The 26,993-nt window shown below is 39.9% G+C and overlaps 1 protein-coding gene across 2 annotated transcripts; it reads left to right on the plus strand.

Moving 5' to 3' along the window:
- Positions 1-26,067, plus strand: BACH1 (BTB domain and CNC homolog 1). Of its 2 annotated transcripts, XM_064410780.1 has the most exons (6): positions 1-78; positions 119-172; positions 11,447-11,744; positions 13,502-14,893; positions 16,525-16,731; positions 22,801-26,067. In XM_064410780.1, the coding sequence occupies exons 3-6, from the start codon at positions 11,505-11,507 to the stop codon at positions 23,260-23,262; spliced, it is 2,301 nt and encodes a 766-aa protein (XP_064266850.1). In that variant the 5' UTR covers positions 1-78; positions 119-172; positions 11,447-11,504; the 3' UTR covers positions 23,263-26,067. The 2 variants fall into 2 exon arrangements, with proteins under 2 accessions (XP_064266850.1, XP_064266851.1); XM_064410781.1 differs by lacking the exons at positions 1-78; positions 119-172 and adding an exon at positions 562-1,021.
- The last annotated feature ends 926 nt before the right edge of the window (positions 26,068-26,993 follow it).

Consider the following 26,993-nt stretch of genomic DNA (forward strand, 5'->3'; position numbering starts at 1 on the left):
GACGGCGCGCGCCGCAGTCGGGCCGCAGCCGGAGCCGGGAGCGGCCGGGCCCGGGCGGCGCGCGCGGGGCCAGGCGGGACGGGACGGAACGGAACGGGACGGGACGGGACGGAACGGAACGGAACGGAACGGAACGGAACGGGGCGAGGCGGCGGCGGCGGCGGGCACCGAGGTAAAGCCGCACCGCGCCGGCGGGAGCGTGCGCGGTGAAGGGCCGTTGGCGGGGGTGCCGAGGCGGCACCCTTCGGGCGGAGGGCGCGGTGCGGCGGGGGTCGCGGCGGTGCCGGTGGCGCGGCCTTTCCCCGGCGCCGCCCGGCCCGTGCGGGGTCGGGGGTCCCGCCCGCGGGGGCGCCGGGGCGGTGGCGCTTCGTCAGCGCCGGGCAGCGGCGGCGGCTTTCCCTCGGCGGAGGGTGTTGCCCCCTTCCCCGAGAGCGCTCCGTGCCCCGGTCCCCGGGGTGCCCTTGTGCCCCGTGGCACCGGCGGGAGTCCCGCGCCGCGCTGCCCGCGGAAGGGCCGGCTCAGCCCCGCTCGGCCGGCTGAGGGTGCCGCCGGTGTTCGTGTGCCTTTGCGGGGAGCCGGGGAAGGTCTGTTTTAGACTGTAAACAACGAAATCCAAGTGCTGCCCGTCCTGTTCGGTGCGCCGAGATCCTCGGCACGCTTTGGGAAATGTGGTAATCGCGAAAGAACAGTTACCCCCTTTAGCCTGACAGTAATCCCAAAATCATCCACAACTCGGTCTTCCAAATCCTTACTGAACTAAAAAAGGAGGGAGAAAGTGTTCTAGCAGTAAAGGTAACTGTATGTGGAGTAAATTTTGACAGACACGTTAATTCGAGGCGCTTGAGGAAGGCAGTTTCTCTGTGAAAAACATCTGGCTGCAGTAATGGAGTAATTGCAATCCAGGAGCCCTGTAAATTAAGGTGATGCAGCACTCAGAATGCTCTAGCATACAGTGACTTATTTCATCTCAAGTATTACACCATACAGCAAGAAAAGAAAGGACTCTATTCCTGTCAACATGGTGAGTCTGAATTAAACCATCTAAGGTAGATCACAAAATAAGATTTGTAATATGAGTTTAACTTTAAAGATTACTTAAATAGCATAGTTACTCTTGCATGCCCTAACTCAAGTGAATAAGGCTGTATGTAACTTAGCAAGCAGTGAGGCCCAAAACAGGCAGATTTGCAGAGAGAAACAGTTGTCACTGAAAACACACTGTGTTTTTCAGAAGGGTACCCTTTGACCTGGCTTAGTAAATTTAAAAAAAAATTAAATCCCTTAGTGTTTGAAATTCTTGACAACTTCTAGAGCATGTTTTCCAATTTACTTCAAAAAAAGAGCCTACACTTGTTGTCTGGGTTCATCTTGTGATGTGAGCAAAAGCATAATAAATAGGGTGTTTGGAAGTTTGCTTCACTAGCACACTTCCGATTTTAACTGAAATGCTGAAGCACAGCTTTAGCTTCCATCAGCTGTATCTTTGAGTTTATGTGTAAAAATGTAGAAGATCTTAATGTGTTAAATGTTTAATTGCTTTTAATGGGTTCTAATATTATTACACAAAGCATATTTTGAACATTAATAAATTTCTTGTGATAGAAATGGTCTCGTATTAAGACCCATACCCTTTACCTGATCCTTTGGATCAGGTGGGCACCCTTGTTAGGTGTACAATAGAGAGGTCTTTGCACATGAGTTCTGTAAGTCCCAAATAACTCTGCTCTGTGGTTCAGGAAAACATACTTCAACAGGTCTCCTTGTCACTGTCATCCCCACCTCCCAGGTTTGATAATCAGCGTGTTTCTGTAGACACTTCAGGGGTTTTCTTTTAACCATGGTCCTGTCTTTGTCCCTGCACTGGGCATGCTGGTATGGGGGCAGAGAAAGGTGGTAGGTCAGTCAGAGGGTTCACATTTGTGCCTGAATGCTGGCATTTTAATTGTCCTGTAGAATTTGACCACTGAAAGTTTCATGGGGGAGGTTTTGGGGAGCAGGAGAAAACACTGTGGTATTCATAACGTGAGTCCTGTTTATGTGTAGTCCTTAGTTAAACCAGAGGTAGCGTGTTGGTTGATGCAAGTGTGGGTAGGAACAAAACATTGAGTGAGCCAAAATTAACTGCTGAGCCAATCATTAAGTTGTGTAGATTCAGCCTGGCGTGACCACAGTGGGATGATGTGTGAGGATCCACCTGCAGGTTTCCCTGCCCCCACCTCTGAGTTAGAGATAAGCAGTCTGGAGAGGGGACTAAAAGTGATGGAAGGGCTTGCTTTGCTGTAACAAATCAAAGGCTGCATCACAAGGCACTCTGTTTCCAGCAGTATGCAGTGGTTTTTGGTTAAGGCGCTCTTAAGGGTGGAAGAAAGTTTTGTTCTTGTTAAGTATGAAGGGGAAATGTAGTATTTGGTATCAAAGTGAGTTAGAAGGTCAGAGTAAGGCTCAACTGACCGATCAGCTACTGAAGCTTTAAAAAGGGGAAAGTGTGCTGTGAAGGGTAAATTGACTTTAGAAGCATTGGTGAAATACAAATAAATTGAGTTTAATCATTAAACATACGTTGGAGAGTGGCAGAGGTGTAGCCTAGGGTGTCAGTAACTAAATGTCTTTAAATGAGAGTCTGTGTCTTAAAGAATATTCAATTAATTTTAAAAATTGTGTTGAGAAACTTTGTGAATGACTTTATTTGAACTGTCAGCATAATGTTTGTAGGTGTCTGGGTTCCAGTCTTGGCCCATTGACAAATACTGTGATAAGTAAATATATGGCACTTGCTCGCCCTGTTCATGCTACTTTTAAGGTCATCAAATCACAGAATCCTGGAGTGGTTTGCATTGGAAGGGACCTTAAAAGATGATCCATTTCCAACCCACTGCCATGAGCAGGGACACCTTCCACTAGATCAGGTTAATCCAAGCCCCATCCAGCCTGGCTTTGAACACTTCAGGGATGGGGCAGCCACAGCTTCTCTGGGCAGCCTGTGCCAGGGCCTCACTGCCCTCACAGGGCAGAATTTTTCTAATAGCTAAAGCCTGCTTTCTTTCAATTTGAAGCCACTCCTCCTTGTTCTACCAGTCCAGACTCTTGTCCAGAGTCCCTCTCCAGCTGTCCTGGAGCCTCTTTAGGCACCGACAGGGGCTCTGAGGTCTTCCCAGAGCCTTCTCTTCTCCAGGATGAGCACCCCCAGCTCTCCCAGCCTGTCTCCAGAGCAGAGGGGCTCCAGCCTTCAGAGCATCTTTTTGTTCTTCTCTAGACTTATCCCAGAAGATCCATGTCCTTCTAATGTTCTCCCAGAGTTGGAGATCAGTATTTCATGTGGTAGCATCCCAAAAATGGTTATTTACAGGTCAGTTAGAAAGATCGTGTCTTTTGACATCATATGTCAGATAGAAAATAGTCTGCAGTTTCAGGATGGGAAGACTGAGGCAGTTTCATGTGATTTGTTGGAGACCTTTACTAGTGCTACTATCTGAAGCCTGGTCTAGTGCATATATTTATTTTTTTTAAAGTTTTGTTTTTATATATTGTTAGTTCTGATAAACCTGTGCTGTTCTGTTTTCATAGAAACGTTTCTGAAGTTCATTCTGATTTATGTCTAAAACATTTGCAGATTTCTTTCAGTTTCGCATACTGTGAAGAACAGTTGTGGAAACAAATCAAAGTTAAACAGATAATGCCAGAAATGAGATTCTGAATATAATTTCCAGCAAGAATTTTCTTTGACTTGGAAATACAGCTGTTTCACAGTTTTCAGCTTGTTGCTTGTGTCCTTCTAAGTACATTAAATAGTTAATTAGTTAATTTTGACATATCTACTTGTAAATGGACTGTGATAGTCATTGAGATGAAGTTATTAATGTGGTTTGTTTAAATGTGGCAGTGAGTAGAATATGTGGCTCTAAATACAAAGGTGTTTGTCCTTTAAGCAAAGAAAGGAGTTGACAGATTTTAGTTGTGCATGCTTTACTTATCCTAAGTGAATGTTTTATTATCTAACCTAGTACTTATTTAAGAAAAAAATGAAACCACTTTTTACTTGCATTTTTGGGGTGTTGTGTTTGTGGTTATTTTTGTTGTTGATAGAGGCTTTGCGTTTTTTTTTAAAGTTCTGTAGAAAGTCTGTGCATTGTTATCTTTTCAGAGCAATTCTCTGTGAACACCAGCACAACTGAAGGGCTGTAAGTGATGGAATTTTTCAGAGGAGTCTCTGAAATCCCTTCAGACCTATTTCATTTTTTAGCAGTGAAACAAACCAAATCCCACAACATGATTTTTATCCCTGATCCAAAAATTAAACAATTAGCGTCATCTAAAATAATGGGAAACTGCAGAGTAGTTTGAGGTTTATTTGGCTTTGACACAGACTTTGTGTCATCCTTTGGGGGAAGCTTTTCAAACGTCTGTTCTTTGGAAAATGTCTATGGTTACACAGTATCAATCTCTTTTTTCCTTTTAAAATCGTGGCTTCTGGAGGCTTGTGACTGCTAGCACTCTCAGGATCCCCCTTGCTCTCCTTCCCATGTCCCAATTTCTCATATAGCTTGCAAATACTGAGAAAAAAACTGTGTATTCAGTCTTAAAACCTGGAAAACAAATTAAGACTCTTAGCCCAGACTTAAGACTTGTCAGACTTCCGTGATTCTTTTTAATACTCACTTGTGACTTGACAGGAGTCCAAATGCAGTTTTTAAAATTATTCTACAAAAATACGGACTAGTAATGTTTTTAAATCTCATATAAGTAATTAAGCTGTGAATAATACTTTCCATGTGTTGGACTAATTAAGAAGACAGTTTAGAATTATGACTCTGCTAATAGCTGAAGATTAAATATACTTTCTTCCTAAAGGAGAAAGCATTGTTCTTGGGCAGCAAAGCTTGCTTTTTCATTTTTTATCACTTTTTTCTTTTGCAGTCTTTTTGAAGATGAAGCAGTGAGCATGCACACTAAAATGCTTGTTCATTCTTTGTCAGCATAATGTGAATCAGCAGCTATTAACCACTGTAGGCATTCATCTGTAATATAACTATTTCCTTAAAAGGAGAGATAGCTGGGGGCAAGGACAGAGAGAGAAACTGTAGAAAAGAAGCCTTTGCAATGTGTTTTGAATGAGCTGTGTCTTATCTAAACTGTCTTGTCTTAGTAGTAGTAAATTATAGTTGTTGCTTTGGACTTCACATGTGTGGATGACAGAACTTTTTATAGGCTAAAGTAAATGTAAATGTCAACTGTAAGCAAACTGATGGAATGACTGACCTGCTAGAACTTACTCAATAGATCAGCATAGCAGGAGCAGCACCAAGTGTTTTGTTTTCTCCAGGCTATATTTTTGAGGGTCTACAATTATATTTTTACCAAGTGAGGAATTTGTAGTGTTCCAAGGATACAGATATTTTAGAAGCATGGTGCTAACTGAACAGACCCATATTGTCTGCTAGGTGATAAATTAATCTTGCTAGTTTTATTGTTTTTGTGAGCACAACTGAATTTACATCTGTGTGTCCAAGTTCAAGCAGCTTAGAACGCAGTGACAGCCAAGGTGTGTCCTGCCTGGTTCTGCAGCTCCCAAGGGGAGCTTTGCTCTCTGCTCTCTTATTTCAGAACTTCACCAGGGTACAAGTGACACTTACTGCGGTTGCTGGAGAGGATTGATACCCAGTGTGGTATTGCTGGATGCTTGTTCACTAAGGAAGGACTGAGGAACAGGGTTTTGTTTACGTTTTTAGTAATTTGGGTAACCTTAAGCTGGATCATGTATGGAAATTATGTGGTAGGTGCAGATCAGAAAAAAGCCAGACACATGTAGACTGAGTTGATTGGGATGGTAGGGATGCATAATTTATATCTGAGTCTAGGAATAAAAGGCTAGCTCTTCTTTATAGGAATATCTGAATTGGATTTATTCACCGATGGAAAATAAGAGGCTTTTGCTCTTTAAAAGAACACTGAGCTCATAGGATGTAGCTCTTGTAGCTCAAGTGTTTTTGCTTGGCTCTTGCTAGAACTATGGCTTAGTGGAGCTTAAACAGAAGGACCACAGGTCCATTTTTGCTAGTTTATTGCCCCAGTTGCTCTCAGGTATGTTACAGTTGATGGTAACAATTTAGTTTCCTGTGTTTTATTTGGCAGTGAGTATTTGAGACAATTGTTAGGTTTGGATCCTAGATTGGGTTGCATCGGGTGTCTTTGGATGAGTCCTCTCTTCTTCAATGTTCAGCTGGTGATAAGGAAATTCCTGGTCACAGAGGCACAGTGAGATCCTGCTGGATAGGAGTAGCTGCTCTGCAAGGCTCACTGGAGTGATGGCTCCTCAGCTGTCCAGGAGAAGAGAGAGTGTCAAATGATTTCTGTATCAAAACCTTCTCCAGTTTACTCTGCTCTTCAATCTGTTTTTTCCTGAATTTGAAAAACCCATAGTTTGGAGAGAAAAAAAGAATTTGGAAGACAAACTTTGATATGTGGAGATGGATGCTGCCTCTAGATTCGGTGTTCCCAGTGCATCTTGGTGACCATTAGATACTATAATTTAATTTCCAGGTCCTTGGATTTAGCACAAAGAGTGAAGATTGTATAATGTAAATAGCTGTTTTTCCTGAAAGTCTAAGTCTTCAAAGTAGTAAAGTTGTGACTGTCATTGATTTTCATGGGTTTCTGTGCTCTGCTTTAGTATTTTTAATGGCACTTGAAACATTCAGAATGTTCAAAAAGCATTTTTGTAAAGATATATACAAATGTGTGTGCTTTTGTCACCTTCAATGACAATTTGATGCCTTTTAGCTTCCTTCAACTCTTCCAGGACACTTATTTGTCCACAGGATGTTGAGTGTCCTCTTACATGTGGTGGTGGTGCTGAGCTTGGATGAAAGTTTGTCTGCCTTGTGTGAGATTTTTGTGTGGATGAGGAATACATCACGCTATTTTGGGTTCTACTCTGCTACTGTCTTCCTACTCTTGTACTCTACATGCAGTGGATACATTCCTCAACAAGGTTACCTGTTTTACTACTATTTTCTTCTCTAACTTAGCAACAACAGTTCCTTATAGCTTTAGCTTTACCTGGTTTCAACCATCACGATTCTCATCTTTGGAATGCTTTTCTTTCTTTTTTTTTTTTTTTAACTATCAATGGGGAGACTTCACAGTTTACCTGAGAATCTGCATCACTCTAAAGCAGAGACTGTGGTGGAAGGAAGTAAAGGATTTTACATCTACCTTTATTCTCCAGTCAGCTAGTAAAGAGCAGTAATTATCAGGTGTAAGCAATCAGATGAGCAACCCTGCAGCCTAATTTTAAAGTACCTTACACTCACTGTACCTCACTATTACCTTCCTGCAATAATGTAATGAATGACTTTAATGCATGAGAAAAATGAGCCTTGGATGAGATGTGTATTTTACAAGGAGTCCTGATAAGCATCTTGCTGTGGTCTCTATACTGTGTACTTAAACAAACATGTATTCCTTCTTTAAATGTGGTTGCACTACTGATTTCCATTAAGATAAGTATTTGTATATTCTTTGGGGAAAAAAATATATAGAGTCATTTGGATGGAGAGATGTCTAAATTTACTGAAGATATGGTAATTTGGGGGTAACTGTTGGGCATAATTTTCATAATTGTTTACTAGTAGGGAGAAAAAAATTGAGTTACTTCTCTTTGATAAAGCAGATAAAGTTTTATAGCTGGTGCTTAGGAGGAAATATTTTTGTCCTTATGCAAAATATTATTTATCTCAAGATCACTGATAAAGAATGAAAACTTTGTAGTAGCAGACTTGGTTGTGTTCTCAAAGCAGAACTTGATTGGTTGTGCTTCAAGTGCTCCTGTAGGTTTTATATAGCATATGTGCATGCTTATATTCACAAGCTTTTCTAATTTTCAATCTCAAGAGTATGAGATTATTAGGTGTGCAGAGTTTCAGGTGAGAGGAATTTGAGGAATGCTCACACTACTAGTTTTTTTCCACAAACTGAGGGTTTGTAGAAAGTGAGCTTTCATGGTGTTACTTCTTTAATCCTTCCAACCTGTGTTATGAGAACTATTTTAAGTTTTGGAAGATCTTTTTTGGACTCTCCATATTTCTTATGGCAATGTCTGTTACAAATATCTATTTGTTATTGTTTGTAGTATTGGTTTTCCTTTTAAATACCTGGTTGCCAATATCAATATTATTTCCAAAAGTGGTAAAAAGAGCCTGATAAGTAATATTTGTAGAAAATTAAATTACATAACATGGACAGAAGAGCCTAGAAGGTCTATCCTCATGATAGTTGCAGCACAAACTTGTAAGTTTAATTGAATTGTTTTCTCTGCTTCATACCTTTTCCCCTCTTTGTTCACCCAATCATAAAACTAATTTTAAGAATTCTGAGTGGTCTAGAAGAACAGTTATAGTAGAAGAGAAATTTAACCATTCACAGAACAGATGTACTTTTTCTCTTTGCTATGACAGGAAGCATTCTTGTTGTGGATGTATAGAACAAATCTAGTTATAGAGAAGGTATTTTGTACTCATGCTGCTGTGGAAAATCTGGTTGGCTGTCATGACAGATAGTACCATAAATGTGGTATCCTGCCCTTGCTACACAACTGGAAAACAGAATTCAGACATTCACAAGTTTGACCTCTGTTAGTTCTTAAGTGTAATATCTTTTAACAGTGGTTGCATTTTCTCTTTCCCATTTCATGCTTTTGTTTTCACCAGCATTTTCAGTTTTCTGATGCTTTACCTTTGGATTTCTTTTTATTGTATTTGAATACCTAAATTTTACAAAGACTGAGCAAATTTAGTGTTTGAGGGTAGTGTAGGAGTGGTATTTTTGTTTTGTGGGGTTTTTAAGGGTTCTCCTAATGTTTGAAATGCTTATTAAATGCTGCATGCTTTATTTTGGATACCTCAAACTTGTCATCCTGTTTAAATATAGAGGGGGCATAACTTGGCTGATGAAGTCCTCACAATTAGGAAGTACAAGATTCTATGAAAGTGTTAAATGGAGTTATGCTCAAACTAAGTATTTCATTCACTTCTCAAGAAACAGAAGGTAGTGTTTCAGTGTGGAAAGCTTCTTTTTTTTTTTTTTTCCTGGCAGATGAAACATTGGAAGCTTTCCCTCTGCTCCAAGTAGTCCAAAAGCTGTTTTGAAAAGATGGTGTGTGTCTCCCAGAGATAACTGAGAAGGATGGTTAACTCTTCTTTGCATTAATTTGTCTGTATCTATACAAATAGAAATAAACTCCTGTTCCTTTTAGCCTTCTGTGCTAGAGAAGTGTAGTGAACTGAACTGGATATTGGAATTGATTATTTTATCAGGAAAAACCCAAAAGCAGCATATATGATATGACTTGTCTGTCTGAGGGCTCTTTCTTCTAAGAAGATAGAAAAAAAAGAACACTTTAAGGCTTGTCTTTAACTATAGTCTCCCTCATGAGTTTTGCCTAAGTGTTCACCCAGAATATGTCCCTGTCTATAATACTTCCCTGTGCTCCCCACCACTGTGGATTTAGTCTTCAATTTTTCTGGTTTGTCTTCTGTTCCTTTTTGGGGTTTTGGTTTTTTTCACCTTGTAACAAATACACAAGTTATACTTCATTAAACTTTGTGTGCTGTAAGATATGATTATAAGTTAGGCTATAGAGCAGTCCAGTTAGGAATATATAATTTATATTGCACTGGTTACTTTTCATAAGCTCTTACAAAAATAGAATTTCATGAATAGCAGTTCCATGAGGAACAATTGTGTTCCCATGTAAATTGACTGGAAATTAAATATTTCCTAAGTTAATTAATCTGTAGTCTTGTTATTAGGTATATGAAAACATTTAAACTGTTTCCTTCCAAAAATAAGCCCTTTAGGATTAACAGTGCATGGCATACAGCACTTTTCTCTACTGCTTCTTACCGGGAAAAACTCAGCTTTGTGGAACTTTAGGGATTTTCCCCTCAAAACTTCTGTTTTCACTATACATTTGTACATTTTGTTGGTGAAGTAAAGTGTACAGTGGGAAGGGCAGGTAATGCTGATGTGCTCTGCACTTCCCTGGGGTCCGGACTAGTACTGTGCTGTTTCTGCCCCTGGAAATGGGGATCTTTTTCTTCCCTCTTTCTGTTCAAAAGTTCACTCACAATGCCTGTGTTCCATGAAAATAGCTTGAGCAGTGAGTAACCAGGAGCACGGCTGGCAGCGTGGTTGCTTTTTCCACAGTGTGTTTAAATATGTCCATGCCCTGTGCACTCCCCATGTTGTGAAAGTTTCCCCACACCTGAAACCTGAGGATTTGCACTGGCTACAGTTTCATTATTGTTGGGAGCTGGCAGACGGGAACAGCCTCTGTTGAGCAATGGGGCATGAGGTAGTCCCGTGTCAGCTGGAGTCTCCACAGCTGTGCTCAGTTACAGGAACTCTGGGGTCAAGTGTAATCTCAATGCTTGGTTTGTTAAGGTCTAACGTGCCCTAGTAATACCATATTTTCTTTAAGTGGTTTCTTGATCGAACAAGGACACTGCTTAATAATCTTTTTTCTTCCTTTTAATTGGAAGAAAGGCTCAGTTGAAAGTGAAATACAGTGTAGAGATCAGATTTGGAAATACTTTAAAACTTTTCACTCTCTAGCAGAACTGCCTTCTCCCTAGCCCTTCTATTTCTCTGCAAATTTAAGAATCTTCAGAACCATTATATATGAGTTATGCATTTCAAGGTTTTAAATATTGTATAATTTTAACTGTTGATTATTATCCAATGAATACTGTTATTTGAGAACTTTGTCAGAAGAGAGACAGTGTTCTATTGCCAGTTGATCTCTGAATCATAATGATCCATTGGGAAAGCAAGCTTGTAACAAGTATGACAAATCAAGTAGTCATGGAGGAAAAGGGGGGGAAAAATTTGTGTTAAGGCAGTTAGAGAATTCAAATTTTAAAACACCAGCCTACTAGAAAATCAGGGTATTTTATCCATGCCTGATTGGTTTAGCACACAAAATACTTCTGAAAGAAGACAGACCACATATATTTTAGACTGCATTAGGTGAATCAGTAAAATGAAATAGTTCACATAGTATTTTGGTGAATTTTAGTTTAATGCATTTGTTTTATTTCTCTTTACATTTTCATAGTGTTGGAGTTAGAATATACCAATTACTAAGAATGAAAGCTTAAATAATTTCTAGGTGTTACAGTAAATTTATACCTCTGAATCACTTGGCTAAGAAAGAACAGTTCTTTATTGCGGTGGTCCATTTTTTGGTCTGTGAGATTATAAAAGCTGTGTTAAGGTGTGCATATCAAGGTTTGGGTACTTTAAATGGTCACAAGCATGTATTTATTTGAAGTACTGATTTGAAGAAGAATTAGACCAGGACAGTTTAACATGCTCGTGTTTCAGTACCGATAGGTTCCTCCTGTTGGACATGACTTTCAGGGGTACCCCTTGTTTCTTTGCTCCCCAGGTGTGAAGCACAGAAGCATGCTTTCCACTGAGCCTCACACTGCCACCTGTGATACAGAATGTCTCTAAGTGAGAACAACAGTGTGGTGTTTGCCTATGAATCCTCAGTGCACAGTACCAACGTACTCCTCAGCCTCGATGATCAGCGCAAGCAAGATATCCTTTGTGATGTTACCATTTTAGTGGAGGATCAGCGATTTCGGGCCCACAGAGCTGTGCTTGCAGCTTGCAGCAGTTACTTCCTTTCAAGAATTGTGGGCCAGGTGGATGCTGATCTTATCATCACCTTGCCGGAAGAGGTGAGTGTCACTCCCTTCTGCATTTACCTGCCAGTGCTTCTGATCTGCTTTCTTCAGTTCTCTTTTATGGTAGCTGGGGTTTAACTGACGATTTAGAGTAGGGGCTTTAAGAGCTGAAAGACACCAGCCCACAATCTGGGCTACCAAAATATTTTTTTAATTCAAGTACTTCATATATACTATATTGTAAAGACTAAATGCTGTCATCTTGGTCAGAGGTCTGTTGGTTTTTTGCCAGTGTTTTTATTCTTTGACTTTCATCCCAAATAAAAATGAGAGATAAATGACTATTGCAAGAATTGCTTTTCTAGGTCAGTCACACGAAGAGTCTTTCTACGATTTTTTCTTGTTTGACCATAGCTAGCTAAAACTTGTAAGAGAAAGTGAAAGGAGTAGAGTGTTTTTCCCCTCTTGATCATTGCAGTTTTTGCAGTGTTTCTCCCTTAAATAGAAAGAAGTTAGTTTTAAAATACCATTGTATTTTTTTTATTTCAGTTTCATTTATGAATGCTACTTATTTGTAAAGCTACTTTAATGTTTTGTTAACTACACTAAGACTGAAGACATGTTGACAGCTTATGGATAAACTGTCTTTTACATTCTACTTCCCTGCATTTTAAAGGATGAATTAATGTGGTGGTATAATCTCCAGAGCATATTTCAAATGCTATTTTAAGAATTCTTTAGGAAGGTTGTAAGTGTTTACAGACAGCTTTAAAGGACTGAGCTCTGTGCAGATCTCATCAACTTCTTGTGTTGTGTTCTTTAAAAAGAACATACCAAACAACTACTAAAAAAAACCAAAGTAAACAAACCCTCAACTGATTCTTAAATTGAATTGTGTGATTAATTCATTATTTTGCTGGCAGAAGGGTTCAGTGTAGTTAATGCATTGATATAGTGCTTTATTTAACATAAAATACTGGTCATTTCAGTAAAGGCAGAGAGCAGAGTGTGGACTTGAGTTTAGTATTAATAGTGGACATACTGCTTTATTCTTCATTTGCAGAGAAGAGGCTAAAGGAAGTGTCATGTAGTTGGTAATCTGTTTGTGGCTTTCTACTTGATTCCTTAGACATTTTTTATGTGTGGAAGATCTTGCACAGTTTCTAATGATACAGTTTTTGTTTATCTCTGGGTTCCTTGAGAGGCAACTGCTGTGAAGACATAAATGTTCAATTAAAATCACTTGTTCTAAAGGGGCTTTAAACTGAAAATTCTGTTTGGTGTACCATTTTTGAGTGCCTTTCTTTAAATCTATGGGAGGAAGAAAGGAGTAGGTGGCTGTAGTAGTAAATAATTATATGTGGTCAAACTCCATTTCTTCAAACTTTTTGCATGAACAGTGCATGAGACTAAGTGATTAACAGTAATTGCTCATCGAAAACTACAGTTAAATACCAGCAGCATACTGTAAAGTAATGAGTATACAACTTGCTTTGAAATATATCTTTGTGAGGTTGGAATCTAGTTACTGATTTTCAGTATACAACAGTGTTTTCTGCTTTTAGTACTGCGTTGCCAGAACGTTTTATTAAGAGAAAGATCACAGTAAAGAAAACTGTCACAAAATATGCATGATACAATTGTATCAGAAGAATTGTTTCAGAATGAGTTTGACCAAGTTTTCAGGATAGAACAAGTCTGCTGCTTTTGTCCTGTGCTCTGTCCTGCTGGCAAAACAGGTAAATTAGTGTATTCTCTGCTTCAAGCCAAATTGACCATAATAATTTTTTTTCATTTGTTTTTTGTAATAGGTAACACTTAAAGGATTTAGTCCTTTGCTTCAGTTTGCATATACAGCAAAACTTGTTTTAAATAAAGACAATGTGTCTGAAGTTTGCAAATGTGCAGAATTTTTGGGTGTACGCAACATTGAAGAGTCCTGCTTTCAATTTCTCAAATTCAGATTTTTGGACTTTAAATTGGATCAGCAGGAATGTCCTAGGAAAAAGTGTTGCACACAGCGTTGTCAGAAAGCAAACCCTAAAACTGGCAATGTGGATGATGGAGACCTAGAAATAAATGATGAAGTAGAAGCACTTCTAGAAAAGGAATATAGTCAAATTCCTGACACAAAGCCCTGTAAAGATGAAGAAAATGCTAAATCATCGCCTGTTCTCCAAATTAATGCCAATCAAAACTGTGATCCTGTACATTTAGAAAGGGGTAATGCTTCCAGCTTATCTTCCCAATGCCCAAAGTATAGAAAATTCCAGAAAGCTTTTGGAAATGACAAAGTTAATACTTCAGAGTCCAGCTCCAGTATTAAAGATGTTCAGGTACCACCATTTGCAACTTCTCTTGAGAAGGAAATACCTGATAACGATGGCATACAAAAAGCTCAGGAGTGTGTGCCTATGCAGCTGATCTCAAACTGTGAAGAGACTCAGGTAGAAATGGAAGAAGGGGAAGAAGGCATTCACAAAAAAGAAGAGTCAAGGAGAGATTCTGTAACTCGGAATGTGTCATGTCCTGTGGAGAAAATGGATCTTGCTGCTTTCCCCCAAAACTCTGCTGCACCTCATGGACTCAATTCTGTGTCTATTTTACATAGTTGTGAGCAATATGGTAACTTGAATTTCAGTAGTATGCAAAACAACACAGTCTTAGCTGAAAAAACTGTGTCAAGTACTGGAGCTGGAAATGACAAAACTGAAAGTCAAGGTAACCCATCTTCAAAGGTGGATTTGTGCATTAGGGAAGCCACTAGCATCACCTCAGCTGGAGATCGAAGCAGTGTGGAGAGAGAGATAGCAGAACAGCTAGCACAGGGGTTCTGGAGTGATGTTCACAGCACAGATGCCTGTCAAATGCATTTACCACCTGCAGTTTCTAAAGAGTATTTGGAGCCCACCTACTCGGGGAAAAAATCAGAGTGTCCGTGGCTGGGGATCAGGATCAGTGAAAGCCCTGAACCTTGCTCTCAGCGAACTTTTACAACACTGAATTCAGTCAATTGCCCCTTTATAAGCAACCTTAGCACTGAAGGATGTTCCAGCACCTCTGAAATAAACAGTGGAGATTATGTTCAGGGACAGCAACAAGAACAGTGTCCCTATAACTATGTGATAAGTTTGGGAGAGGATTCGGAGACTGACACTGAGGGAGACAGTGAATCCTGTTCAGCAAGAGAACAAGAATGTGAGGTAAGAATAACCTGATGTATCCTTTGCTTCCCTGTCTTTTAAGGCCATATTCAGAAATATGAGTTTTCTGTGTTTTGTTGTTTTGGAGTTTTTTCTGTGGCTGCTTGTTTTAAAAAGTCTGGGACTGAAACTTTAACCCTTCAGAGGTTTATATGGAAGGTCACTGTTAATTCAGGGAGACTGTATGAAAGTATTTTTGGTCAGATACTGAAGTGTTAGATGCTTACATATTAGATATTTTAAGATTTTTTTCTGGAACAACTGTCAGAAAAGGTTGTGAGCCTTAAATCAAGGCATGAAGGTTCATTCTTAGATTTTTTTTCTTTTATGTGCTTCAGTTTAGAGTTTAAGAAAACTCTAAACGTCTTGGAACCTTTGTTTAATAGAAACTTACCAGTTTCTTGGGTTTATTCTGAGCTGTGGGGTGAAGGTGGGAGAGAAATTAAACTTCAGATTTAATGTGAAGTGAAAATTAATCTTTTAAGCTGGCTTCAACAGCTGTATATTTAAGACTCATTAATAATACACCTTCTCTAGTACTAAGTGATATACCTGGAACAATTTCCATCTCAGTTCTTAGAATCATAGAATTGCAGTGTAACTCTGCATGATGTATCATTCAATGTTACAAAAATTCAGTTGTTCTCAAAGCACTAGGGTTTTTGTCTTTCAAGATGCAGGGCCTTACTGAGGCTGAACATAAGTGGAACCTGCCATCAATACAAAAAATCTGGAATGCTAAACAAAAGGCCAGAATTGGTTAAATACATTCCTCAGCTTTATGTGACAGAGAAAGTGGTATCATTGCTGAGAACAGTACTCTGGGATTTCTTATTATTTTTTGCCTATTTGTCACCAGTAGTAGCCAATCAGAGGAAGGATTTCTCTGTGTTCTTTTTAAACTAAATTCAGATCTTTGACCACAGTAAGGTGACATATTCTGCTACTTCCTATACTCAAATGTAAGGATTGAAATAAAATGTCTTTAGGTGGATACTCAAAACCATGGTGATTATTTTGTAAAGGTAAATATGTTTTCAGTATTAGTCAACACTTTGTGATCTCAAATGCTTTGGTAGCTCAGGTATACAACAGCAGCAAGAGCCTGGTCCTCTGTCTTCTCCAACACTAAGAAATAAAAGAATATTTTAACTTGAAATGAATATTTTAACTTCTGTATTTTAAGGAAATGCCTGTTTCAGATGAACTTTTCCTGCAGAAAAAAAAAGCATAGGTATAAAAATGTATGCAGGATACGGTCTTAATAGCAGCTTTGGGAGAACTTTAGACTGTGTTAGTGAGTCTTGACACCTGTTGTGTATCTTACCAAACTGTAACTCATGTTCTTAGAGCGTATCACCTGCATATTTGATGCACACACAAGCAGCTTTCAGCCTATCCTGAATATGCTTGTAAGGATCTAAGCTCTGTTGCACCTGTGCTTGAACTCCTGTAGTTGAATCCCCTGGATTTTATCCCATCATCTGATGGTTGTTAGTTTGCTCTTGTCTCTGAGATGTAGGAATAAAGATGAGTTGTGTGGTAAAGAATGCTTAAGATGGAAACTTGAGTTGTTGGTGTTTGTGTATATCAGTTCCACCTTGGATTTACAACTGTATCTCACATTCTAGGTAAAACTGCCGTTTAATGCACAAAGGATTATCTCACTTTCCAGAAATGACTTCCAGTCATTTCTGAAAATGCATAAATTAACTCCTGAACAATTGGACTGTATTCATGATATCCGAAGACGAAGTAAAAACAGAATTGCAGCGCAGCGATGTCGCAAGAGAAAACTTGACTGTATACAAAATCTTGAATCTGAAATTGAAAAACTGGTATGTATAAATATTCATTGCTGTTGTCATGTCTTTCTCTAAACATCTTGACTGGCTATCTGGCAGTAGCTTGAGAGTGGGGTGATTTACTACTTTTTCCACTCAAGTCTTGTATAACTCCTTGATAGCAGTTCTAGATTTTTCTGAGCCTTGCTCTAAAGTACACACATCTTTCATTCTGTGGACTTGTTTCCATTCAAATAAAACATGCATCACAGCATAATTTTTGGTGAATGATGTTTCTGAGACCCATAAGCTTTGAATTTAATTGTACAGAATGATTCCCAGATTGTTATCCTACACTGCTTTTTGCCTCTTCCCCTTTCTTGCTTCAAGATTTTGTTCTTCAGCTCATGGTATTGCTCATGATCAAGTTTGCAGTTACGCAATTGTTAGTTGTGTAAGTGCTGTTCTTGGAACACATCAACATGGGCTGGCAAACTGTTTCCTGAGTCTTGAGTGTTGAAAATGAGAACCTTGCAGCAAGGCAGAAGATACAGAAGAACTTGGGAAGTTGCTTGCCTTTTTAGCAGTTGCATCAAGATTGTAGCTGAGGAATTGATGCATCCAGATTTCTCAGCAGCCATCTGTTAATATATTTTCTCCTCTTTAAGAAGGCAATAAAAAGATAAATATGTAATTTAAGAGAAATGTAGGTAATCTGAGGTTAAGATTATGTAAAAATAGCAAAGGCAAGAAGTTAATTGAGTGGCTTTTCAGAAAAACAAGTCTTTGACTCTCATCTCAGTTTCATAGTTGGTCATAGCCATGTGCACAATATAGTTCAGTTGTTTAGGACTACTGTACTCTCATTCATGGAGCATTTTAGGCTTGGTGTTCCTGAATTTGGTATTTGCATCAGCTGGAATACAGCAGTCATGTTGCATCTTTTTTGACTTCAAAGTGAAAAGGAAAGGAAAGTTAGAGCCAAGTGCCACGGACTGGAAACTTATTTGCTTGTGATCATCATCTTTCACTTAATCTACTCCTACTTCTGCAGTGAGGAGATCAGCTTTGAAGCAGGGCTTGCAGTGCCATAGAGCTCTGATAGGCTGACAGAGCAGGTTGTGCTCAGTGAAGAAGGTGCACTGTGAGGGAGGGTAATCAGGTGATTTTACTAATAATATCCTTACTGAAGAGAGAAGTTGCATTTCTGGCATTTCAGAACTTTTTGCCTGGTTTTGTCATCATGTTGTCATTTCTGTTATGTAACTCTGTCAATATTTTGCAATACTTGGGCAGGCGATTAAAGGTTGGTGTGCAAGATTAGGCATGTGGCTGTTTGAAACTAATAATTATAATATCCTTCTTTCATGGACCTGTGCTGGAACAGATTGAATGTCTGCTCTTTGACAGGTAACACTGTGCAAGGCCTAGATAAGAAGTGTTGAGTCTTGAGAACTGTGAGGTGAGGTCTGAGTTGTATGAATCATCCCGTAGGCACAAACGTGTTCCAGTTGCATATGTTTTTTTCAACTGTGCTGATAAGTTTCTTCAGAAATTATTGAAAAGACTCTGTTTGGAGCTGTTGACCATGCCTGATAGCCACAGATCATCAAATTTGTATAAGCTGTACACAAATACAGAAACATCAAGATCAGTCTAGGCATGATTTCCAGGTGGATGGAAGAAAAGAGATGTCGTGGAGGGGCTATGTGTGGTACATCCTGGTTGCTTCATGCATGATGGCTCCTGCCTTGTTCCTCTTCTCTGGCTCAGTCATGTCTCAGACCTTTTAGACTTTGATCATCTCATGGTATCATCTGTAATGTGGCTTTGAGAGGGAATAGAATGGTGTAGCTGTAGTTTGACAGCTCTTGACAGATAGATAATACTCTGTACAACCAGTTAGGAAATACTTTTTCCTGGAATTCCTCATCCCGGTTTTCAGTATGTGCAGCATGTTGTCTTGTAATAGTTTCTATTTGGTGTTGCTTCATTTTTTTTCTCTCTCGGAAGATCCTTGTGGTGTGTTTCTTGGAAAAGTCCTATATTTGGAACAGAATGACCCCTGGCTGGCTGGAGACTAGCAGCTGGCAAGTAGCTTTGCTGACAAGCACCTTGGGGCCTGGGCAGACAGCAGGCTGAGCAAGGATCAGCAACATGTCCAGACTAAAAGAAAGGCCATCAGTGTCCTGAGCTGTGTTAGCAGGAGTGCAGCCCATTGTTGGAGGGCCGTGGTTGTTACCTAACTTGGCACATGTGACACTGATTTGTTTGCTGGGTTTTCACCCCCCCCAGTCCCAGGAGCACATTGCTAGACAGAAGGAAGGTTGGGTGAAGGCTGTTGGCATGGCTAGGCCTGAAGTACTTCTGTGGTGAGAGGCCAAAGAAATGGGGCTTCTACCTGGAAAAGGGGTGGGGAGACCTGATGGCTCCCTGCCCATATCTGTGGGGCAGTCCTTGAGGTTATACAGCCTTTGGTAGTGGAAGATCTTCAGCTTCCTGGGGGAGTACTTGTCAGCAAGAGAACAAGAGATGTGGTCTTAAATTGCAAGGGGGATTTTATCTGAATGTAAGGAAAGTTTTTTTCTTCCAGTGGGGACGGCAGGCAGCGGAGCAGTTCACCCTGAAAGGCTGTGCATGCACTGTCTTTGGGGGTTTTATGGCATGACTGAGCAAAGCCCTGAGCAGTCTGATCTTACCTGATCTCTGACTTTGTTTTGAGCAGCAGGTCAGACTACAGAATGCTGAGGTACCTCCCCTCCCAAGTGATTCTGTAAAATTGGAAATCTTACGTTAAGTTCTACTTAGATTGAAGAAAAATATTGTTCAGTGCTGAATATGTTATCTGGGAGAGTTACCTTTGATCATGTCTTTTGATCTTCTGTACTGATAAAGTCATTTTTTTACCTTCCCATGTAGCCTTTGCTTATTGACCTTTCAGGTGAATCTGGGTGTTCCTTAATGTTCTGTATTTGAGAACATGCAAGGGCTACTTAGGAGATGATAGAACCAGCTCTTTCACAGATCCTGTGTATATTCACATTCCTTGTACTTTCTCCTGGACAATGGGATGACCCTGCCTGAGCAGGGAGGTCAGACCACATGACCCACTGTGGTCACTTCCAACCTGACCCATCCTTGGATTTTTCACTTGGAAACTTTTAAAATGAGGGGACTTGTGAGGGGGAGCAGAGTAGAGCACAACTGGTATCAAGAAGCACTACTTTGCTGAAGATTCTGTAGCTGGGGATATGTCAGTGCTCCAAGAAAAATGTAATTGAGATCTTGTTAATATATATTATAGCAGGGTGAGGTGAGTGAACTAAGTACATTCTTTACCAGGAGATTCAAAAGAGCTCTTAGTTTATTATGACCTCAAAACTGACTGACTTTTTTTTACAGTATTAGTATTATGCTGATAAAATAATAATGTTTAAATGTATTAACCTGTCAACAGCTTCAGAAGGGAGGTGAGGAATTTATGCTGGAATAGCTATTTCTGAATGTTGTTTTAAATAGCAATCCAGATAATTTCATCAGTCAATTATACACAGCTGAGTGCCTCTACATACCCAAAAGGTATTAGGTGATCTGCCTAACAGAATGGAAAGATTATTCTGATCAGTATTGAAAAACACCTGGAGAAGAATGCAGGGATCAGTCACAGCCAGCACGGCTCCATGAGGGGAAAGTTCTGCTTGTCAAAACTGATTTCCTCGTATGGCAAGGTAACCCACCCAGCTGATCTAGGAAAGCCAGTAGGTGTAATCCTCTTGGACTTCACCAAAGCTTTTGGCAGGCTCTCCCAGGATCCTTCTGAACAAAATGTCCAGCCCACAGCTGGATAAACACATCATGTGGGGGAGAGCAGCTGGGTCATGGTCAGGAGCAAGTGGTGACAGTGACTGGGGTGACATCAGGTTGGCACTGGTCCCCAGTGGGCTCTGCAGGGCTGCATCCTGAGCCCTGTGCTCCTCACCATCTGCATTGACAGCCTGGACTCGGGACTCAATGGAACACCCTAGGTTTGCCATTGGCACTAAACTGGGAGGAGCTGTCAACTCCCTCAAGGGCAGAGAGGCCCTGCAGAGAGACCTGGACCAATTGGACACTTGGGCAGTCACCAGCAGTGTGGAGTTTAACGAGGACAAGTGCCAGATTCTGCTCTGGGACGGGGCAGCCCTGGCTCTGTGTGTGCACTGGGGAATGGGAGGCTGGAGAGCAGCTGTAGAAAGGGACCTGGGGTTCCTGGTCCATGGCCAGCTGAACAGGAGTCAGCAGTGCCCTGGCAGCCAGGAGGGACATCCGTGTCCTGGGGGCATCAGGCACAGCAGTGCCAGCCAGGCAAGAGGGGGCATTGTCCTGCTCTGCTCTGTGCTGGGGCAGCCTCACCTCCAGTGCTGGGGGCAGTTTTGGGCACCATGGTTTAAAAAATGGCCTTAAGCCATGGGAGAGCATCCAAAGAGGGGTCGTGAGGATGGGGAAGGGTCTGGAGGGAGGAAATCTTATGAGAGATGACAGTGGGCATTCAGTCTGGAGAAAAGGAGACCTCAATGATGTCTTCAGCATCCTCCAGAGGGGCAGGTGCCAATCTGCTTGTGACTAGTGACGGGACTCGAGGGAACAGCGTAAAGCTGGGTCATGGAAGGTTTAGGTTGGACATTAGGAAAAGCCTCTTCCCCCTGTAGGGTGGTTGGACACTGGAGCAGGCTCCCCAGGGCAGTGGTCACAGCACCAAGCCTGACAGAGCTCAAGAAGCGTTTGGACAAAGTTCTGAGGCACAGGGTGTGACCCTTGAGGTGTCCTGTGCAGGCTCAGGAGTTGGACTCAGTGACCCTGATGGCTCCTTTCCAGTGTGGCATATTTTATGATTAACAGCTGTTCCCAGTATGCTGACAAATAGAAATTTATTCGCCAAGTCCTCTTTCTTCTAATTTTAGACAAAAAGAACTGGCAACAACTGTTCCTCTTGCCAAATGCTGCCTAACTTAAATCAGTTCTTTCAAAAAGAAGTTGTAGAGGTTGCATTATGAGGTTTCTCTGCAAAAGGGGATGTGAGGAGGAGTGAAAATAATAAAACTTTCTAAGAGCAAGTTGACATAACGGTAGCTGTAACACATGATCCCTATGATTAAAACTTGAAAAGTATTTAAAGCCTTTAAAACTCTATATTCTTTTAATTAATTAATTAGAGAATTTAAAATGTGTGTGTTGCGACATGTTTGGATTCGGGTTCTTTGTTCTTTTCGTTCAACTTCTTCATGATGGTCTTGGTTGTTCCCTATCCTTTGCCATTTCCTCATTTTTCTTTATTCAAAAAGTTGCTTGTTTCTGTGATTAGACTTCTCAGTTATCAGTGTCTTTTCATCTTTAGCCAGTTCCATCAGAAGCCTCACAAAAATTCACAACATTGAAGCCAAGTAAAAGCTTGATTTAATACAGGCTACTTTTTTCTGATATTTATTATTGAGGTGCCATCCTGTTTGTTGCCATGTGCTTGGACAATCCTGCTACATTATCTCTAAGTTGTTAGTTGTTCACCACATCTTCTTTCCTTTACCTTTCTGAAATTTTCTATCTAATTTAAGAACTATACTTAACTACATTGTTTGTCCTGTAGTGGATTTGGCACTTCTTAAGAATGTAAGTTATTTTCACTAAGTAGAAGAGTATCAGTAATTAAAATGTGATATTTGATTTTCAGCATTTCAATTCTAAAATACAGATCTCTATGAAGACTGCTTAATGCTTTGTTGGCTCAGTGGTAGTGGTTTGTGTTATCCTGTAGAACTAGTGTTTCAAGAATATTTACAGTAAGTGCAGCCATGTTTCATTTGTTCAATAACTACAAATTACTCCTTTGTCTGCCAGCATGAGTTTGGAAAAAGCTGCGTATCTGAAAAAGCAGATCCAATACCTTACCTGATGATGCTTCCAGAGAGGTTAGGATTGGCCTTCTGATATGTGTTTGATTGTGTTGTAATTTGGCATTAAGAAAGAAAGCAACTTCTGTTTCAGCAGACCAGAGTATTTAAAGTCTTGTTTTAGCTTTGGTAGGAGCTTAAAACACAGTTTTTATGTTAAAATGTAGACATATTTAAAATACTGTTTTTCCTTTTGCAGCAAAATGAGAAGGAGAATTTGCTGAAGGAAAGAAACCACATTTTATCAACTCTGGGTGAGACAAAACAAAATCTGACTGGACTTTGCCAGCAGGTGTGTAAGGAAGCAGCCTTGAGTCAAGAGCAAATACAAATACTTGCAAAATATTCTTCTTCAGATTGCCCACTCTCATTTTTGTTCCCAAAAAGAGAACAAACAGCTCCATCTGATAGTGAGCTCGTGGTACCAGCATCTGTAGAACCAGCAAATGGTGTTTCAGGTGTCACACCTACAGCTGAGCAGAGCTCCTGTTACCAGTGTGTCAAAAGCGTGTGTGAGGCCGCGTACGATCAAGTGCAAGAGCTGCATCCAGTTCCTGCCAGAGCATTGGAGCAAACGTCGCTGGGGGAGCCCTGTGGACAGAGCAGTGGCATCACAGACTTCTGCCAGCAAATGACTGACAAATGCACTACAGATGAGTGAATCTCTCCTTCCCATTGCCAGCCCCTCGGCATTGCAACGAGAAGTGGGATTGAGCATTATTGGAAAGTAACTTACTAAGTGAGAGAGACGACAAAAGTTTAGTCTTTTGAAACTATATTGACAATTACGTGGTCACCATTATTACTTGGCAAGCTTTGGGTTTGCTCTGTGTAGTTCCAGAACATAATTTGTATGTGTCAGCCTTGGAGCTTTGTCTGTGTGGTGATGCCAAGGAGGGTTCAGGAAAGCTGTTGGAAAGTACAAATTCATGCACAGGTGCTTATTTGTGAGGAAGTTTTGTTCATGTATAGAGCAGCCTACTCTGATTTATGCCACAGTACTTAATGTCACTCTGCATTTTAAGGAAAGCCTCGTGACAGCTGTTAATGCACAATGACTTCTATACCTGGAATTCTTCTAAGGCTTCTTTTTTCCTGGTAGACAAACCTTAAGAAGCATATATAGCTCTGTAAATGTTCATTTTGTACACGGGCTGTTACATGACAGGATGAGGAGATTTTGAAAAGTGCCCTCTGGTATAGCTCCTTGCTTCCTGCTGCTCCCCTCCCCATCCCAGGGAAGACTTTACTGAATTAAAGTAGTAGGCTACTACTAGTAGTAGTAGAATTGATTGGTAGTAGGCTTTTATTGCGTAAGTGGTTTTGTCTTGTCAATGTAGTACAGAATTAAAAGAACTGGAGCAGCAGAGGTGCTGCCACATAGTGCTCTCTTCTCTAAATTTAGTGGGAGGAATAACAACGCACTGTGGAAGGCAGACATCTGAAACTGGTGCAGTTCTTGGATGAGTGTGCATTGGATCCTCTGGCATCTGAATCCCACAGGCTTATTAAAACTCACAGTTGTATTGTGACTTCCTGTCCTAGCACCTTCAAGCTTGCTGCTTGTTTGTGGCAAGTTGGAATCAAAGTATTGTGAAAGTCTAAGGACAGACTTTTTTTTTTTTTAGGTATTCAGGCGCCACATTTTTTCTTTCAGTGCCTAGCTGCCTAAAGTAAGTTACAAATATTTGTTCTCTGATCACTGGGACCAGTAAAGTTCAATTTCAGAATCAATCTTCAGGATACTTTATGGCTAAACCTGTAGTATATTTTCAATGGCTTGTGCTATTAGCATAGATATATAAAAAGTTTATTGAAGAAATTAGCTGGAGTTACTTCCTTTATTACTTTGTGAAGGAAAAATTCAGCTACTGAAAATAATCCCCATTTTCTAGATTTTTACATAGCAGTGGGTGCATATTGTATACCAATGATGTTTTGTTATTTAGATGCTTTTCTCACACCAGAACTAAGTATTGAACCTCACCACAGAAAACTTTGGGTTTGCTGGTTTACAAAACATGAAGAATCTTGTACAAGCCAGTGGAATTCTTCATTTCCTACCTCAGAATGTGTATTAGCTTTTTGTGTCTTTGTGTGCATGTACAGTAGGCAGCAACTAAGCAACAGCCCTTGTAAATACTGCTTTTCAGTTTTACCTTGCAGCAAGGCAAAACTTGTTCTTGGCAAGGCTCTTTTTTTCCTCTCCCCAGCATCCATAGGTAACATAGCATTAATAAATACAGTAAGCCACTTATTTAAAACAAAAATCTAAAAATTAACAGATTTCAACAGGACTTCTCATAACCAGCACGCAACACAAATGACTACACTACCTCACCTATGGGACTGAAAGTTGATTCAAATCTCTAGTGAATCCTTGGATTTTCATCATGTATCATTACTTTTTTAAGGGAAAAAATGTGCTGATGGCGCATAGCTTGTATAAATCACAATGCTTGCAGTAATTGAAATTCAGAAATAAATACTACATGGCAGACATCATGATAATTGGATTGAAATTCTTTTAAATTACATAATTGAGATATGATGATCCTGTATATGTATTACTTCATGAAGCTCTCTGGGCTTTTTCTTCAGTTTCTGTAGATTCCTGGTTAATTTAATCCTGTCTCCCTCCCATGCTGCCACCCTGGGAAGCATTTTGCTCTTATGTCTCCATTTTGTTTAAAAAGCAAGCCAAAAAGAAATAATAAAAAACAAAATTCAAAGCCCAAACCTCTACTGTTCATAACTACTATCACTTTTAAAGCTGGTGATATTCTGAAATGACGTGGACAATGGCATTGAAACATTGTCCTAGTGGTGCACATAGTTGGAAATAGAATTCCTTGGGTTAAGTCCTTATTATAACAAGGTGGAGCATCTTTGTAGGGAATGGCTTGTCCAGTGGCCCAGAGCCCTGACACACTTGGCTGCAGGTGTTGGAACACAAGGTCAGTGATGGCCAAGTGTGAGTTGTGCTCCACTGCTGGAGTCTGGGCATCAGCCACAGCCTGAGTTCCATGTAGCTGATGGTGGAGGGATTCCAGGGCAGGAATCATGGCAGTCATTGACCTGTGATAAAAGTTAACATCATGTTTTTAAACCTGACATGAACTTGATGAAGTCTGAGGGTAGGTTTTTGCCTGACCAGCTGCATCTAATTAATTTTTAAAATATTTATTTAATACCATAGACCTACAAGTTGCATGTTGACTTCTATAAGCCTATATCATCAACTTGCAAATGTTACAAATGAATGACAATTTTATGATACAGAATTCTCAGGAAAATGTTTTTTGGAGTTTGGTTTTATTTTTTTCTCTTCCAGTAAAGAAATATTCGTTTTTGAAATTGTAAAATACTTTGTTAAAGCATGTTTTAAAATACTTTGAATAGACTATCTTAAAGCCATATGGGTATGATGGCATACAGATTGTAAAATAAACAGATAATTACAACAGTTGATTTTGTATTTTTCATAATTCAGTATTTTCTAAGTCTGCAATAAAAACCACTATCCTTTCTACAAAGGCTTTTCTATTTTGTGTAAGTTTTCTGCTGTGAAAGTCTCTACTGGTGCAATATTCATTTATGTATTACTGCTCAAACAGTTCTGAAAATGTAGTCTCTATATAGTTTATAAATTTAATAGGCCCAAACCAGTAGCTTAGGATTCTTCAGACAAAGCTGACATCTAATAATACAGAGGTAATTGTACCCAAGTTGGGTATGTACTAATTACTCACGATATTTCCTCAGCAGTGTGTATTTTGCTATATTGATTTTCTTTTTTAATTGCATATTCTTAAATACATGAATTTTCTTCTCAACTTACTGAAGATTAAATTTGCCATGTGGAAGATCTGCTGTTTCATATGAATGACAGAGCCAAAATAGGCAGAATTTAAAACAAAAACCCTAAAAATGATTAACAAATAAGTAATGAGTGAGAATAATATAGCCATACAAGTAAGTTGAGTATATCTTGTTAACTTCAGAAATAACATTTAAGGCTTTCTTGGTATATGTTAATAGTCTAGTAATAATTCAGTATGATACTTTAACAAGGTTTCCTAATGTTTTATAATCTAATATTTCATATTTCCTGTGGAAGAGGAGGAGATGGATGTGAGAGATTTGGGAAGAAACAAGACTCAGTAACCAAAATAGCATTCCAGAATTTGTATATATTCAACTTCATTAACTGTTGAAGGCCGTAAGTCTCAAGCTTTCAGGTGAGCTGGCATGATTTCATTTAGAAGTATTTGGTGATGAGAGAGACTGAAAAGTTCTAAATCGTATTGCAATTGTATTTCTCAGCCCAGTGGTGATAAATCAGATGATACATTTCATGTCAGCCTGGCAACATTTGGGACTTTTTCAGGC

This window comes from Passer domesticus, chromosome 2 (assembly GCF_036417665.1).
Source record: "Passer domesticus isolate bPasDom1 chromosome 2, bPasDom1.hap1, whole genome shotgun sequence".
Classification (NCBI taxonomy): domain Eukaryota; kingdom Metazoa; phylum Chordata; class Aves; order Passeriformes; family Passeridae; genus Passer; species Passer domesticus.